The 18,962-nt window shown below is 42.3% G+C and overlaps 1 protein-coding gene and 1 long non-coding RNA gene across 2 annotated transcripts in view; one reads left to right on the forward strand and one right to left on the reverse strand.

The window, feature by feature from the left end:
• DAB2IP (DAB2 interacting protein) overlaps positions 1 to 18,962 on the forward strand; it is a 544,763-nt gene that overhangs the window by 511,113 nt on the left and 14,688 nt on the right. Inside the window, 3 exon segments of the mRNA XM_075185680.1 lie at positions 2,343 to 2,495; positions 14,452 to 14,654; positions 16,848 to 16,935. Of these exon segments, the coding sequence (XP_075041781.1) occupies positions 2,343 to 2,495; positions 14,452 to 14,654; positions 16,848 to 16,935 (444 nt within the window).
• LOC142101311 (uncharacterized) overlaps positions 1 to 18,962 on the reverse strand; it is a 202,524-nt gene that overhangs the window by 113,507 nt on the left and 70,055 nt on the right. The window lies entirely within an intron of this gene.

An 18,962-nucleotide genomic window follows, 5' to 3' on the forward strand; every position in this document is an offset into this window, starting at 1 on the left:
TTTTCCAAAGTACCCTACAGGATCCCAATTCCCCCATCCCTCGCATCTTCCAAACTGCCCTATAGGATCCCAATTCCCCCATCCCTCGCATCTTCCAAACTACCCTACAGGATCCCAATTCCCCTATCCCTCGCATGTTCCAAACTACCCTACAGGATCCTAATTCCCCCATCCCTCGCATCTTCCAAACTACCCTATAGGATCCCAATTCCCCCAGCCCTCACATCTTCCAAACTACCCTATAGGATCCCAATTCCCCCAGCCCTCACATCTTCCAAACTGCCCTCCTGTAGAATCCAGACTCCTCCGTCTCTCTCATCCCTCCTATTTTCCAAACTGCCCTCCTGCAGGACCCCGATTCCCCTGTCCATCATATACCCCAAGCCTGTAATCCTGTAGACAAGTGGATCTCTTTATAACTAAATATTAGGTGCCCCACTCTTGAAGTGTCAGTATGGTATCTGGTAGTTAAATTTGTTAATGTTTTTATTGTGAGGAATATGATAGAGATTGAGAGATGTATTCCCCAAATTATTACCATGATCACACACTAATATTGACATTTACATACAGTTGGGGCTCCTCATATATGTATTTCTTGTAAACTGAGAACGTTTTTGATAGTATCACTGTAGCGCATTCTAAAGGTGTAGAGAGATAAAAAAAAAAGACAATTTATCAAGTTCCTTCAAATAAATTGTGCTCCAGCATAATGTCTTCTTGTAACCTTCCTATCACGGTGATTATCGGTACTATGAGGCTCAAACTGCCGCACACACAGAAATAATGGCGGCACTTATAAACCACATGTTTAGAGTCAATTATTGTCTTGGATATAGGAGCATTCTTTCATCTCCTGTGCCCCTGTACCGGCGGTAATTTAGCTTGTGGTTTGTTATAGTGTATATGATTAACCCTGTTAATTTATTTATCAGCATGGAACTACACCGAGATAAGAGGGTTGTTAATACGCATGCGGGTTCAGCCACCTCTACAAATCTCTTTCCCCATAAGATCTGCTCCTCCGCTTCCTCTTACTACAGATGTTAAAAATGTGAATATTCTGAGCGAATTCTGTGCCGCGATCTTTCATTAGGCCTTTCCTTCTGCGTGAAACCGCGCTGCATCTCTCCATATCAGCAGTGAGCCTAGTCTAAAGGATAGTTATTATTACTCACCTCTTGCATGTTTATCATATATTATACCATCATTTCTTTTTAATGCTGTACATTATTTGGGTCGTTTATAAAGGTTCTGAATAGACTCTACTTTCTTATCGATTTGAACAATACTACAATCTGTATTTGGGGGTAGGTTTACTAAAAGTTCTAAAAAGGAAAAATGGAGGTGTTGCCCATAGCAACCAATCAGATTCTACTTGTCATTTATGTAGTACATTCTAGGGAATGATAACTGTAATCTGATTGGTTGCTATAGGCAACACCTCCACTGTTCCTTTCTGGGAGTAAATCTACCCCTGTGTGTGTGAGGGTCCGCTTTCTACACAGAGGCCGTTTACACAAACGCTTCCTTCCATTTCCCTGCGTCTTGTTCCAAGTGCAGAAATCGCAGGGAAATGTCTGCAGGTTCGAGGATCATTGATCCCTATGGTGACACCTGGGCTAATTCCCGAAAGGCATCTGTAAGGGAGGAATTTGAGCCTGCTCCTTAGTCAATGCAGAGAAAGTGAAGAAAGCTGGTGTAACGGTTCATTAAGGCTCATGTTATTGGGGGATGACTTTTCTGCCACTTTTGAAGCGACCCTTTGTATCATGGTTACATCAACATTTCAGGCAAAACCAACAATTGTTTTTGGAGGTTCTCTCCTATTTTGGGCAGGAAAATTCAGCGTTTTTAGCACTGTGTCCAGGTCATGTTCACTGTATCTCACCTTCACCAGGCTTCTAAATTACAACCTAAAATATAAGAGATCAGCTGCACATGAATGAAGAATAATCCCAGCAAAAATCTATATTTCTCTAGGGGAATGCTGGGGGCGGGGTGATATTGGCTCTGGCGTGGTCCTAGGGGGGAGCTTTAAAATATCTGATTCTGTGCAACTGCTCTTTTATCTTCATGATTGCTGTCTGGTTGTTGCAGAACTGCCACAAGCAAACTATGGCTTTCTAGCCGCTGTTGAACTACAGGTCCCAGCATGCCACTGGCAGAGTTCAGCAACTACTGGAGGGCCGCAGGGTTGAAAAGTGCATAGCGCTGAGCTAACATGAGATCTGTACAGCGCTGCAATGAACGTCATTTTCATTTTTATTTTGCTGCCAGTTTCATATTTTTTTATTTTATTTCATGGTTTGCTTTTGTTATGGTTGTATGTTTCGTTTTAGGCCCCCTCACTCGTGAGCCCCAATGCCCTGGATCGTACAGCTGCTTGGTTGTTGACTATGAACATGCAGCTGTTAGAAGATGAGTGCATTGACCCAGATTTCAAGCACAGGGATAAGATCAGAATTAAGGAGGACATGAGCCATGCAGAAAAGGTAAAAGGAACAAGAAATGGACAGAAAGGTCCCTCGTTCAGCCTCACAAATCAGCTTTGTGTAGGTGCGAGTTGTAGAGAAAGTGATGTGAGGACACCTAAAAGACCAGGGCACCGTCATCTCCTATTTGTAAGATGCCACAGACTCCCTCAGCGCCGGACAGTCGGCATACAAGTAACCGGATACTAATGAACGTAATAACAAAACATGGGAGTACAAGTAATACTGAAAATCATAACATTCACATAAACAGAAAATAAACAAAGACATACACAGAGGTAGGAAAATAAGGTGCAGGAGAGCTTACAATCTAGTGGGAGAGGGAAAGCAGAGACAGTAGGGGGTACTTGAGATACAAATGGACGTGGCAGATGGAGCAAGTAGAGGTTGTGGTCATGGAGGGGTAGGAAATAGTGAAGAGGTTGGTTTTGAGAGAGCGTTTGAAAGATTGTAGGTTGTGAGTTCCATAAATGGGGGAGCAGCACAGGAGAAGTCTTGGAGATGGAAGTGAGTGGTGGTTATTGGAGGGGAGGAGTGGAGAAGTTGAGCTGGGGTCTATCTCTTAACGGGTCCAGAGAAGGAGGAGATGTGTTGGTGAGGGCTTTGTAGGTAAACTGAATTCCAATCAGGACTGACTATAGTGCAGAGAGGCAGATGGAAAAAGGCCAGCAAGGAGAAGGTTGCAGTAGTCAAGGTGGGAGATGCTGAGAGAATGGGGCTTCGGTTAGGTCCAGAGCGAGAAAGGGTCAAATTCTGGCCATGTTACGAAGGATAAGCCGACAAGACTGCGAGTGACTGAATGTGTGGGGAGTGATGTTGACTGACGCCAACAGGGGAGAGTGTGAGGTAGACGATGTGAGGGGCAGTGACATTAATAGAGGGAAAGTTATGGAGCTCCGTTTTGGATATATTATGTTTGAGACGTCCAGGTGAAGATGGTGGGAAGGTAGTTGGGCACACAGGACAGGAATGAAGGAGAGAGGTTTGAGGATGACTGGTATCATCAGCAGAGACAGTCACAGACTACAACCACTGCACATTAGATATATAACCACCCACTTTATACAAGACCCTCCTTTCACCTCCAACATCAAATCATTTATTTGCAGGCAGTGAGTAGGAGAATTGTAACTATAGACTGTAGTAATAAAATGTTAATAGAACGTGTGGATAACATGAGTTTTATATATACATTCAGGCGAAAAAGAATGTACACTCCTTATCTGTCTTCCATATTAGGACATAATAATTTAGTCCGCACCACGTCCTAATATTTTACGACTCTAATATCATGTGACAAATAACCCCTTAACAGATTAATTTTTCATTATTTACTCAATACAAAATAAGCCATGTGTGAAAAAGTAAGTGTACCCTTACTGCAGCAGGAGCTTCTAATCATTCTCTAATCATCAGATGCGCCACCACCTCTATATACAGCTCCTGGCAGTTCGGTCTGTAAGATTCAGGTTTGTGGTAACACTATGCCAAGGAGAAGAGATGTCTACAGTGATGAAAACATTGTTGCTGCTCATCAGTCTGAATCATTTACAGAGTGAAAGATTTACAAATGGAGAACATTGGAGACCAAACCGTGCTCTGCAAGAAACCCAAATCTACACCCAGGAATCTACAGGTCAACACAGTAACTGCTACCATCTGAACGACTATGGCTTTTAATGGGAGGTTGACCCTTTCCTACAAGAAAATCACACACCACTATGACTGTGCAAAGTTGCATCTGAATTAAACACACAATTTTCAAAACATTGGTATTTGGCCAGATGAGGCCAAAGTGGATTAGTTTGATCTCAATACATAATACCATGTTCCTGGAAAACCAGACACAGCGAATCACTACAAGAACCTCATACTAACAGTGCTGGAAGGGTAATGATTTGAAGTTGTTTTGCAGGACCTGGATGACCTCCTTTGTATACTGGAGTATTCTAGAGGACAACGTGAGGCCATCTGGTCACCAACTGAACCATGGCCAAAATAGGATCATTCAACAGGACAACGATCCTAAACAAACCTGCATATCTACAACTGAATGGCCTAAAAAGAAAGAATGAGGGTTTTGGAATGGTCAAGTAAAAGTCTGGACCTCAACGCCATTGAGATACTGTGGTGGGACCTTATGAGAACGGTGTATAAACCAATGTCAAAGGTCAATGAACCGAAGCAGTGTTGTACGGAGGATTGGCCCAAAATGTGTCACAATGTAAGAGACTGATGCACCATCACTGAATATGATCTTTTCAAGGTATTGCTGCCCAAGGTGATTCTACAAAGCTCCTGCATCATGAGGCGCTTTTTTTACCCATGGCTGCTTCATTTTGATTTATTAAATTTTAGAACTTGGTGAGGATTGTTAATCTCCCGATACGTAAAAACACAAATTTGAAAGTGTATGTAATTTATATTTTTGCATGGCTATATGGGAGTATATCTGCATTGTGGTGAAGTCCAGTAGTCATTTTTGCAAAACAGAAGGAGCAGTTTGCACCCAGAAAAAAATTGTAAAGGCAGCTGGGGATTGTTAAGTTGGAGTTTGAGGTATATCTTAAAATGAAAAAACATCAAAAAAAAAAAACCCTTTCCTTGAAAACAACAGTTACCATTGCCAAACTTCTGTTCACAATTTATACAAAGTCAATTCTCTCTGCAACCAGCTTTTCCCCAGCAATCAAAACAGCGCCACCACGGTAATCGCAGCCCACCAGAGGTACTGCAGTCACCAGCTCATCATGACCAGCACAAGCATCATCATTTTATTCATCAGGAAACAGGGGGAACATTACATTAGTAAGAAAATAAATCCTCTTTCTGGATTTACAAATAAAATACAAGATCTCTGCCTGTGGTCTATTCGTCTTCCTGTGAATGGTATTTGGGACCTTTGCATCGCATCATATTTAATGGAGGCAGGTTGCAGAGTTGTGGCCGAGACTGGATGACAGAGCAGAAGTTTTGTATATTCTCTGCACTGCTCTTATCATGAGCTGCAAATAGTAATTCTCAGTGAATGGGTTTCCAGCTGGGTCCATCTCTGCACAAACACCTCATTAAAAAAATGACTACATTGGAGGAGAGAACAAGTCCTATAAAACCACTATCCTCGGGCTACCGGGCACCGCTGGTCGCGGCTCTGCAGGCAGCGGCTATTGGTGTCCTCAGAGAGCAGACGCCTGAAGCACAGACACACTGAGCAGCTTTTTTCAGTCTAACTCAATGATTATGACGGGTTCTTACCCCCCCCCCCCCCCTCCCTCCAGCCTGACGAAATGTAAATACGCAGAACACAAAGTAGAATAATTGTCAGTGAATGGCTGAGCCCCCCGCGCACAGCCATAGCGACGAGGACAACAGCTGTCCGCAGCTCTCAGGCTGCGGCCCATCAGTCGCGTCTCTCAGTGATTGTCAGTGACACTCTGTTGTGGTTTCTTTAATACGACCCTCTCTCTCTAGACACCGCTGGAAGAGGAATATCACTAGAAATGCATTCATTCTAGCTAAGTCCAATTAATATCTTGGAAGGCAAAAGCAACATCTAATTAGTACTCTTAATTTAATAGAACATTCTCTATGACAAGACCTTTGGATGGCTGTAGCTTAGAGACACAGAGAGCTGGAAAAGACATTTGAGTATGGTGAAAATACCTGCAAGGTCCAGGAGGGGATCTGTTTAAAAGATGTCTCAAATTATATTTACTTAGGAGCTGAAAGGTCCAGCTGTACAGCCACTGTTGATGATTAATATATAACAAACCCGTTGTTAATGTTTCTGAAGTAATTGTGTTTATAGTGACAACATGCTATCAGCAGAAATCTGTAACAGGCTTGCTGATACCTGGGTAATAGATAAGCTTTGTACAGATTGGTTGGTTCACACAGGAAGGTGTGGCCAGTCCTGTCACATGTCAAGCTTGGAAGCAAATTATGCGCTTGCTATGCTTTGTCATTTCAGCTTTTGCCTTATATATGCAGCCTTTCAGTCATTGACTAAGAGCTGCGGGGCATGTTTTTGGAATTAGTGATGAAATCTCACTTAGCAAACCTACATTGGAAATTTGGAGTTATAGTGAACAAGGCATTTTACTTTTATGTTGTATCCACAATAGTTTGAAATGTTACTTCTGTCATTTAGTGGCTGTTGCTACAGATATATAGGGAGAACTATGTGCAATGCTTCGTATTTTACTATTTACGGATGATACAAAGTTACATTTTGCTCATGTAGTCAGTATTACTGGTGAAACGCTCATATTAGGTTTATCTAGAAAACCACATTTCCTGATCTGAAGGAAAGATAGTATGACAACATTTATTGGAGGCCTCACAGGTTTTGGATGCAAAGAAACTTTAGAGACTGCATTGACGTAATGCTGATTTTGAAGTAGAAAAATTCTGCATTCACGGTTTTACATTGTTGGTAGACTACACTACTGATGTACAGAAAGTATTGTTTATACCCCGTATTAGGCTCACCTATGACTACTGAACAAGCTACATATCTGCAGTGGGTTACATTTGATTCGGGGGGCACACAGAAGTTGGCAGCGATGGATTTAGGGTGGACCCATGGTGTACGTGCTTTTCCCCCCTGTTCTCAGAGGTCCTCCTTCGCCCACCGTCACCCACACGTGCGGGACAGGTGTGTAACGGACGGATGCTGTGATGATGTTGGCACAGAATCTTTGTATTCTTCCTACACTAAACTTTGATCAGTAATTTGGTATATTTCTAATCAGCATTTGGGTGTTATATTAGCACAAACCTTTGTGCTACAGCTAGATTATGGTAGGTTCAAAGACCATCAATATAATTGATAGGACCCACACATTAGACAGCAAATAGCAACCATAGAGCTTTACTGCAAATTATCGAAATGAGGCTGAACAAGGTGCTGCGAATATAAACAGATCTGTGGAGATTACAATACAGACTATACTCAGCTGAATGTTGCTGTGCAGGTAATGCTATCAGTGGACATATTTAGCAAAATGTTAAGAGAAAACATTCTTGCCCAGTTAGAGTTTCACACAAGTTATTTCTCATTTGACTATAATCAGCCTTTCTAAAGTGTAAAACCATTGTTTTTTAGAATGCATTGCAGATTAAAATGAAGGGGAACATGCTCTGTTAATTAAGTAGGTACAGTTTTGGGGAAGCTGCTAGTCCCAGCATGTCTGTCAGCTGGTGCAGATTGTAACAGTATCTCATTGCTTTGCTGCTAATGCCATTTTTATCAATAGGGCTGGTTGTCAGTAACCTGCTCAGCCAATTACAAGCGGCCAGCATGTAAACACTGCTTGTGATTGGCTGGGCTTTTCCCATCCATCTCAATAGACAAATGCATTCAAATCAAATGAATGGGAAAAGCAGCAATTTTGAGCAGCAGAATAAAATCAACCCAAATTGCCTGAAATAAATCAAAGTTTAAATAAATCTTAGTTTGGTGAATTAGCGATTTATTTGTTGGGCGATTTTAACTTTGGAACAGAATTGTCCATTGGTTGATCCCACCCTTATGTCTCCTTTTGTGAGGAGTAGTAGTTGGCAGTGGTGACATTGATGTGTGCGGTTTATTTTGGAATGTAGTCGTTATTCCTCACAGAATTGTATTCTTATAGCTAAATATAACAGGAGTTTGGACGTCTCACCCTGGTTCTGATTAACTTGATATCATATATTATTCTTCTCAGTACTGATCAAGTTGTGGATTGATGGTTTGTGAATGTACTTTAAAGGTCAGTGCTTGGGTAATCTTAGATTAGTCTGGTATCCTATGCTCCTGTCATATCGGTCTGTATAGGATGATATATATATATATTTATATTATCCTGTCACCAGGAGAGGAATGTACTTTAATCTCTCTCATTGACGAGACCTCTTTTTATGTTGCAAAGACATTGTAGCATGATAGAGATGATCCTCTATTTAATTCATTGTATTTTCCAGCCTATTCAAAGCTTTTCCGGTCATCACCGGTATGAAGACTTGTAAATGAGTCTTGACTGGTCCTTGGCCCTCTCTTCTACTTCATGACTCTGCAAGGTCTCAATTACTACATCTCCTGTGCCTTATTACTCTCCATTCAACACTCCCCCCACATGGCTCTCCACATCATTACTCCACACTACAGACCCAAGCCTTTCCCCTCTATCCGCTGTCGCTCCATCCTCCACTACATATCACCCTGTCCTCCCCCCTCTTCCCGAACATCCAATCCTGTCAACCTTACTCTCATCCTTCCTCTCCCTCACCTTCCCCGTCCTGTGCACTCTGGAATGTAGGATCTGTCTGCAACAAACTCGCTCCCATTCATGACCTCTTCCTCTCCCATTCCTATGGTCTCCTGGCCCTTATAGAAACGTGGATCTCTCCCTCTAATACCGTTTCCCTTGCTGCACTCTCTCATGAGGGTCTCTCCTTCGCCCACACTCCCCATTGTGGGGACCGCCAAAAGAGGTGGTGTAGGTGTCCTACTGTCACCTGGCTACACCTTCAGTGTTATCCCCCCTGAATTCTCCCTCACCTTCTCCTCCTTTGAAGTTCACTCCATTCACCTTTTCTCCCCTCTCCACCTTCATGTTGCTGTCATTTATTGTCCCCCTGGGTCCTCTTCCCAATTTCTTGATAACTTTGCCACCTGGCTTTTCTATTTTCTCTCTTCTGATCTTCCCACTATTATCATTGGGGATTTTAACATACCTACCATCTCTCCTATTACTACCGCTGCCTCTAACCTCCTAACTCGCACTTCCTCCTATTGCCTCTCCCAGTGGCCAACGCTGCGTCCCATCAACAGCATTGATCCCATCATCCCTCAACCCTTACTCGCTCCCATTTCTTCTTTATCGTGTCCCAATGCTGCCATCTGTCTTTACAACACCACACTCTCTGTCTTCCTTGATACTGCACCCCAGTCAACCTCCTTCACCCCCACCAAGTTAAACCCCAACCCTGGCTATCCCCTCTTACTCATCTCCTCCAAAAGTGTTCCCGCACCTCTGAACGCCAGTGGAGGAAATACCGCTCCATTGCTGATTTCATCCACTTTAAATTCATCTGTTCCTCCTACTATTCTGCCCTCTTTCTTGCCAAACAAACCTATTTCACATCCCTCATCTTCTCCCTGTCCAATAAACTCCGACACCTCTTTGCTACCATTAATTCTCTAGTGTTTCTCCCACCTCCTCCCTTTTCGTTCATCACTGCTCTTGACTTTGCCACCTACTTCAAAGACAAAATTGACTGAATCCATAAAGATATCTGTTCTCGTCAGACTTGCCTCCCCCACCTGTCCTATCTATCACTCACTCTGACAGCCTTGGCTCCTACCCACCTATTGCTGTGCCTGAGATCCTCTCTTCCTCTTCTTCTACAACCTGTCCTCTCGATCCTGACTGCTCCAAGCTCCTTCACTCCCTCTCTTCCAATACCTGTTGTCACCTTGCTCACCTCCTTAACCACTAGTATCTTTCTCTCCACTGGTATCTTCCCCTCGTCCTTCAAGCATGCTCTTATCTACCCTATTCGCAAAAAACCTTCCCTTGACCCAACCCCTCTCTCCAACTAATCGCCCCATATCTCTGCTTCCCTTTGCTTCTAAAATTCTCAAACAACTTGTCTTCAATCGTCTTATCCACTTTCTCTCTTTTTTACCCTTTCCAGTCTGGCGTCTGTCCCTGTCACTCAACTGAAACTGCCCTCACTAAAGTAACATACAACTTACTCTCAGCTAAGTCCAAAGGTCACTTCTCCCTTCTCGTACTCCTCGACCTCTCTGCTGCTTTTGACACAGTCGATCATCCTCTTCTCCTCACCACCCTTCACTCCCTAGGTCTTCGCGAAACATGTCTCTCCTGGTTTGCCTCCTGCCTCTCTGGTCGCTCTTTTAGTGTGTGTGCTTCCGACTCTTCCTTTCCCCCTCTTTCCCTTTGTATTGGAGTCCCACAAGGCTCTGTCCTTGACCCTCTGGTCTTCTCTCTCTAAACCACCTCTCTTGGTGAACTCATTCAATCATTTGGCCTCTAATACCACCTCCGATGACACACAAATCTGTCTTTCCTCCCCTGACCTCTCTCCCGCCTTCCTAACCCAGGTATCTAGCTTTTTGTCTACTGTAACTAACTGGATGTCACAGCGCTTCCTGAAATTCAACATCTCCAAATCCAAGCTCATCACCTTTCCTACCACCAATGTTGCTACCAAGATCTCCCTCTCAGTTGACAACATCAGTCCTTCCCATGTCTACCAGGTCATTCCGCTCTGCCTCTGACCTCCGCTTCAATTCACCTCTCATTACTTCCTCCCATTATTGCCGTGCTGTCCCTAATCTTTGAAACTCCCTACTCTCCCCCAACCTTCAGTCCTTCAAACGCTGACTCAAAATCTTTTCAAGCTCGCCTATCCTACCACCTCCTAACCATACTATCCATCACTTCCTCTTCCTCGCCTGCCATCTCCATCTTCTCCCAGGTCCTACTGTCTGTCACCACCCCTCCCTCTAGAATGTAAGCCCTCACAGGCATACCTCATCTATGTGCTACTTCTGTATCTGGCGTTACGGAATCTGTGGCGCCTTCTAAATAAATAAAAATAATAATCTGCTAGTTCCCAGTCAGGCTCTGCATGGACTACTGTAAAATAAATGGGCAAAATGCCCCACATTTATAAAGAGTGCAGTGACCAAGTGGCAATGTAAATTATACTTTTATATTGGGCCGTAGACCCGCAGGTAGCCCCTGCCCCTCTCGTGAAGTCTTATGCATACCATTACTGACCGCTGTGAGGACCCTATACTATATCATTAACATGTGCCTGTTGTATACACACACTAAAAGCTATTTTCATGACTAGGACTAATGAAATCACTGAAGCACAAGGCACTTGGTGTATAAATAAGCTAAATATCGGTCCAGGCAGCACGATGAGGCAGATTCAATTCTAAAAACAATGCTGCATAGTGTCCCGGAACGGCTGCGATTCTACAGAGCGATTTTCTTTTTTTTAATGAAAGTACAGCTCACTTTTGCTCACGCACTATAGAGACAAGCAAAAGTGAGCTATACTTTTTACCATGTAAACAATGAAAATGTGCAGCCGCTCGGAGCATCTCCCCAATGGCTGCCTCTATTGTCTGTAGGCGACAGGTCTACGTTAACGTGATAATGAAAGGGTGAATAAAACAGTTTTATTGTAATTGCAGTGAGGATGTAACTAATTATTCAAATTATCATATTATTTTAGCCAAGGTGAGAATCTATTTTTATCTGTAATGTCACTAAAGATCTTATGAATAACAGGGATTGGATACAAATAATTTTCTCTAATGAATGCTGTGGGGGTATAATTTGTTTCGGGTTTATCAAGAAAAGCTCCAATTATGTGTGCAAAGAAATGTTTTGCAAAAGCTCCATGATGGGAATAAAAAAAGTAATAAAAATAAACTCTTAAACAAATTTTCATATTGGGGGAGTTTGTTATCCAGGTGGTCCTGTAGGAACCTCATGCAAAGTGTTCCTCTGCAAAAATACTGCAATTACGCTTCAGGAAACATCGCTCATTTTTCGTAGCACCTCTACGAGGAGATGATTACCAGAAACATTCAGCAGACACACCTCATGTGAGGCTTCTATGGGACCTTGCGGCTAATTGAATCTCCCCATAGACCGAGCCAGCGGAAGTCATATAAGGACTCCAGACTTGGTCACTCGTTCTGTGTTATGTTAAATCCAACTCAACAGCCATTAACATTAAAATCTATACAGATCATTCACGGTTTTCCATTAATGGACCCTCATCTACCCCCATAACTCTCTCTGTTGGAGTAACCCAAGCTTTAATCCTTGGTCCTCCACTTATGGGCTCTAATATAACTTGTACTGAGATGATACCGCTCTGTCCCTGAACTCATCCCCTTTGTATTAACCAACACTTCAAACTGCCGTTTAGCTAGCCGCTCATGGATGTCTCAAAAGTTTAATATAGAAAAATGCATCCAGTCCACTGCCAGATACACCCAGTCGATGGTACCATCATTCCACCTAATCCCAGGTTCTCTGTCTTTGACTCTACACTCTCTTTATTTCTCACATTCAGACAAGTTAGGCTGCTTCCACTGGTACAGCCTCTACAAAATACATCCTTGTCTCACACAAGATGCCACCAAGCTCATGATCCACGCCCTTCTAATTTCCCACCTTGGCTATTGCAAACTCCTTCTGCTTGGCCTACCAATGATAGGACCACCCCATGTTATCATGAATGCAGCCACAAGGCACATTTACACTTTGGACTTCCAATAAGCTTAAGAATAAAATTCATATCGTTGATCCTTACCTAGAAGTCCTTCCATATGTTCTTGTCCCACCTATATTTTCAACCTCACCCATAAATATTCTTCCAGTGACCCTCTGCACCCCTCTCATATATCCCTCTAATGTCTTTCCCTCTCATAACATGGTCACATTCATGGCTCCAAATCTTCTCAGACGCAGCTCTTCTGTTTATGAAACTGTTGTCCCTGTCCTGCCAGGCTCACCTCAAACTTCGTAATCTTTAAATGGTCTATAAAGACTCATTTCCTCAAAGAAGCTTCTTCTCTATTATCATTGCTCTTCCACTAACTCACACATTCCCCATCACAAGCTACAATTATGTATCAAATGTTCCCTACAACCCTCAGATTGTAAGCTCATAGGGACAGTGTCAGCTTTACCTTCTGTTTCATTCCATTGTATGTGATTTATTTATGTCATGACCCCTCACATTGTTTTATCAATAAAAGATAAGAATGCCAGACAACATCCACAAAGTAACTTGTTTGACCCAGACCCTGGGCAGTAGCTTAGGCTGTCTCTACAGGTAGCCCATTTATTACATATATATAATCAATAAGTATGAGCTGATTTTACCATATTTTAAATGTAAAAATGAAAATTATAGTCAAATTTCAGAAATATTCTGCTGAATGTGAAAATTGTGGATATATTGTATTTATAATAAGAAGCCTTACGTTGAACAGAAGGACCAATGAGTGCAGTAGTTCTGGAGATGTCTGTACAGTATGTGATAAATTATAACATCCCCCCACGTCTGTGTAGGATATATCATTGTCCTGTAAATCTACTATTGTAATCTTGTAAATCTGAGGTTACCAACGGGAGGTTAAAAATGATAAAAATAAAGATTCACATTTTATAGCTCCATTGTGGTCATTTAATGAGAATTCTCCAAAATGCTCCCAGTAATGTGCAGTTTAATGCCGGGCATCTGTAAAGCCACTGATAGAAGTCGTTGTTTGACCTCCGACCTCCACATCTCACATTTCTCCTCACTTAAAGTGTTGTGTGGCCCTTTCACCACTTCTGTGATCTTTTTGCTTTAGTACTTGGTGCCTACTTCTCTATGCAGCATTGTATCCAGCGTGTGTTGCTCTCTCCCAGACAGACTTTCTCCAGCTTGCACAGTGTAGGGAGCAGCACAGGCACTCACAAGGTGATCTGACAGCTCGTATCAGGGCCGGCTTCCTCTACACATCATAGCTCTACCGCTGCCTGGGGGAGAGCATAGATAAAGCGTTTCACTTCGTTCCCATACTATATAGTGCTATGTTCAATAGATGACTTCTCACTATAGAAAAACTTATATCACTACTTGTTTTCTCTGTACAATATTATTTTATTGGTGTTGCATATTTTTTTTTTCTACCTTGAATGTCCTTGTTTTCCGCACTGTCTGGTGCTGAGGAGCACTGTGGCTCCTTACAAATCTACGATAATAATGCTGCTCAGTTGTAAGTGAAGAATAATGGTGCAGTTATATAACATTGCTGACATAATGAGCAGGATCCTGTGTATTGTGGGTCCATTAGTGTCCATCTAGAACCAGGGATCTTTATCCAGCTCACAATTAGACAACGCACTAACACCTGTCTCACCCACAGTACCAACAGGAAATCATGGTGCTTCAGGACAAGCTGCGCCTATCCAACAAGAAACTAGAGGACTATGAGAACCGATGTAAGAACCAGGACGAGCAGACCCAGAAGATACTCCTGGAATACCAGGCCCGGCTGGAGGAAAGTGAGGAGAGACTGCGGAGGCAGCAGGAGGACAAGGAGATGCAAATGAAAGGGATAATTAGCAGGTAGGACTATTATAATCCTGGGACAGGGAGCCAACCAGAAAATTGACCGATATAAATACTGCCACAAACTAAACAGCCCAATTAACACAATAGTCAACTCCTTAAACCGTCAATGTAATCTTGTTGGTGTCCTGCATGATTACATTGAATTAGATAGTGCCAATTATTACATTAGAAAATCTTGTTTAGTTTTGATGTTACTTAAATCGTTTGTTGTGCAGGATTCTTCCCATTGTCGCCGACTAATCTTTATGCTGCGCAGCCACAGTGACTCCTGCTGGTCATACTTGTAGAACACCGGTCTGAAGGCTAAATTCTAAGAGAGTGGACAATTCTAAGAACCACAAATGATGTTTATTTGTAATGAATTTGGAAAAGTGCGGTGGCTCAGGGGACAAATGAAAAGCCTTTAAGGGCTACGTTTGTCCCCAGACTGACTTCTAAGTTAAAAGGAAAACAGAGGGGTATTTTATATACATAATATATATACATACATACACCTAAAACTCTTAATTTTCGATCAATGCACCTCTCTTCTCAGTCCGTGCAGCTGCATGTAATTACTGCCACCATGAAACCTTATTACTACAGACTTTGCTTTTCTTCTTGACCTGAAAGCCGCTTATTGAAGAGCCATCCATCATATATTACCAAGTGCCAGATTGTTCCAGACTCCGTGCCAGCGAGCTGAATGAGCACACATTATATAGTGGGGTGGAGAGCACCACGAAAGCCCTTTATTACCTCCCTCACTAATAACATGGCCTGCGGCACATTGAGCAGAGATGTCAACCTGACATCCAGCAAATCAGCCAGATCTGGGGGCTTCTGAACCAAAGTGTCATTTTAATAGGCGTGATATTGATTTATACCTGGAGACTTCATTGACTATGGGTTGACCTGCTCTGACCTCGTGTCCTAGAACTGTCATTGTGGAGAATGGATGATGTCTTGTAGATCCATCTCTTATTTTATAGCTCTCATTGTTTATAGAGAAATAGAGGACATCAAACCACAACTGCAGAAACTATATTATATATAATGAGTTTGCAGATCTTTCAGATCTTTGTCTAAACTCATGAAGATGTGATTGAATCTGTTCTTTATTTGGGACTAGTTTTTCTAAGGTTTATTTATATTTTTTTGGATTAAATATAAGACTTTAAGTGGCCATGAGTTTTTTGCACCCTCTTCTGTATTGCAGAATCCGGACGTTATTGTGGTCTTGTGTAAGATAAAGACCGCACACGCCCCACCTGTAGCCATCAATGGAGTTTAATATATTTTGGATGGTGACGATTATGTGGCTGCGGTGATCGGCCAACAGCACTAATAATACCCCAAACGATTCGGCCTGATCGGCCAACAGACAGATCTCTCTAATTAAGCCAGTTGCTCGTTTGTTCAAACTAGACAACATTTCCAAATGTTAGTTGATCTGGCGAACGCATATACAACATCACAACCTTCATTAACCAACAGCGGAACTACAACCACCCCAAACCACTCTCCCGCTCCTACATGCTTTGTTGGATCAACCTATTCGAGAGATTGATAGACTTTCTCCATTGAAGTGGATGTCAATAGCTGGGACATTGTAGGATAACCTACACACACACAAAATTATATAACGTATAAATATTCTAGAACACACACACACACACACACACACACACACAATACCTATTGAAATGTTACTATGCTGGAAAATTAGCAATGTTTTCTGTATTGAAATCAGCGCATCGCTGAATTCTCTCCCTGTAGGTCACTGCCGAGTTCTGTGAGGAGGCCGCATGTTATTAATTATAATACACAAGTGCTATTATATAATAATAATAATAATAATACCAATATAAAAATAAGCTGTGAATGTATTAAACAGATTAGTAATTGTCTTCAACAAGCCAGAAAAACGAGGAGAGGAACATATGTTTGTCTAGATGCCGGTCACATTCTGTGGAAGTTCTGATTTACAGGCGGCCAGAGCTGGTAGCGCTCACCTCTGCCATAATATCACTCTTACTGGTACTTTGTATATTACCCGTTATGTTCTTCATGGTCCTTTCCTTTTACAAGAAACTGTCAACAAGACAACCACGGTTTGGTTTGTAGATGTATTATTAGCAGCCTGAATGTTTTGTTGCGCTACAAGTGATGGGATAAACGTGGATTAATGCTGAGTGTTTGTTGCAGGTTGATGTCGGTGGAGGAGGAGCTGAAGAAGGATCACACTGAAATGCAGGCGGCTGTAGACTCCAAGCAGAAGATCATTGATGCACAGGTAGGCAATACATGCTCATGTATGAAATAATTATATGGATGTTAGAAGTCACCACAGGTGGGCAATACATGCTCATGTATGAAATAATTATATGGATGTTAGAAGCCACCACAGGTAGACAATACATGCTCACGTATGAAATTATATGGATGTTAGAAGTCACCGCAGTTGGGGAAAATATTGATGTGTGAAATAATTCTAAGGATATTCAACATCACTGCGTATGGAGAATACAGTACTGAATCACCATAAGCACATTATGGGCGAGATATATTCTCGGCAAGTTGCCGGAGCGCCTCAGGAGCAGTTTGTGAAGTCACTCTGCTGCGATATATCGCCACTCATTTTTTCTTGGCACCCGTAGAGGTTCTGAGTATTGTAATACCCGGATGTGAGTGTATCGGCACATTGCTCTCGCGCAGAATTAAATCCCCCCCCCCCATAAATCACCGCAGAGTTCTGTGAGGAGGCGAGATGTTATTCCTTATAATACACTAGTGTTACTGTTTATAACAGTTTATTACAATGTAGCAGCACCCTACAATTAACTTATAGAAAGTGATTTGACATCTATGGAGCCCCCAGTAGAATGGGGAGTGGGGGGATGTATACCTAATTGAAGAGGCTTATTTCTGATATGAATTTAGTTCCAGGACACATCCTAAATAAAATGGTGCAATTCTTAATGTCCTCATCACCTCTGGATTAATTAGTTGTTCCCTTAATGACGACTGTGCTAATTAATCCCAGCTGCGATCCCATATATGGGTATCCGACACTTATGTACTGAAGTGTTAAATATTGGATCACAATTTAGACCCTTGGCTGTGCGAGGCGAATTTCTCTCTTTAGGCACAGACCGTTCACACTGCGCCCAGAGTCTGTTTCCGAGCTTTGTTAGGGCAACAGGTGGCCGAATTAGGTTCGCTTTCTCTTACTTTGTGTAGTATGTCATTCAGGGCCCAGTCTAGAGTTTTGCATCCTTAACGTGCTCGTAACGTACAATTCTGCCATAAAAATGGCAGCCGGGTATATGCTGAGCACATATCTCGCAGCAGTATTTCTGGATCAGATGTACAGGTACGTTATATCTTGCATGTGCAGTAAGGAAACACATATACTTGCACCACAAAATGGACCTACGTCCAACTCTTAAATGAGGATTTCAGGGAGAGTCACTGCTTTAAAGAGAGAGGAGCCAGATGGGTCACCTTAAATATCTAGCTCTTTGCTTAAACATCCACTTATCAGATATTACAGTGCACACAACTCTCTTCTTAATGTACTGAGAATGCATATTGTGTCTCTAATAAGTGTGAAATTAGGAAAATGTCTTATCGATGTTTCTTGTCCTAAGTTAATTATAATTCGTAATCAGAATAGAATTTCTAGTCCCACGTTCCCTGACAAGACCTAACAATGTTCCTTCAAATGATTTCATGGCTCTCGTTTAGATTTTAATAAGTGGCTTTGTAATTCTTAGACGGCTCTCAGTCTATAAATCTGCAATTATTGCTACACGTCCCCATTAGCAGATGACATTCCCTTAACCGCTGGCGGATAAACTGCATTGTCTGTGGAGGGGAAGACTGGGGTCATCCGAGCAGGAGATTATATCATTTTATCAAAGAACTTTAATATTGGGTATCTTGTATTACTTCCGCGTAGGAATTTGGTTTTGGAAACTACAGTTTAACCCAGTCATTTCCACGGGACGTAGAATACATAAATATTATCTCCTCTTCCGTCTCATTCACCGTCTTTATTTATTTGGTATTTAAACTGGATGAGTCGGAAATAAATTCTTGTATTAGACACTGATCAGCCATAACATAAAAACCACCTGCTTAATATTGTGTAGGTCGTCCCTGTGCCGCCAAACCCGCTCTGACCCATTGAGGCCTGGACTCCACAAGACCTCTGAGGTGTCCTGTGGTATCTGGCACCAAGACGTTAGCAGCAGATCCTTTAAGTCCTGTAAGTTGTGAGGTGGGGCCTCCATGGCTCGGACTGGTTTTTACAGCACA

Source organism: Mixophyes fleayi, chromosome 9 (genome assembly GCF_038048845.1).
Source record: "Mixophyes fleayi isolate aMixFle1 chromosome 9, aMixFle1.hap1, whole genome shotgun sequence".
Lineage (NCBI taxonomy): Eukaryota > Metazoa > Chordata > Amphibia > Anura > Limnodynastidae > Mixophyes > Mixophyes fleayi.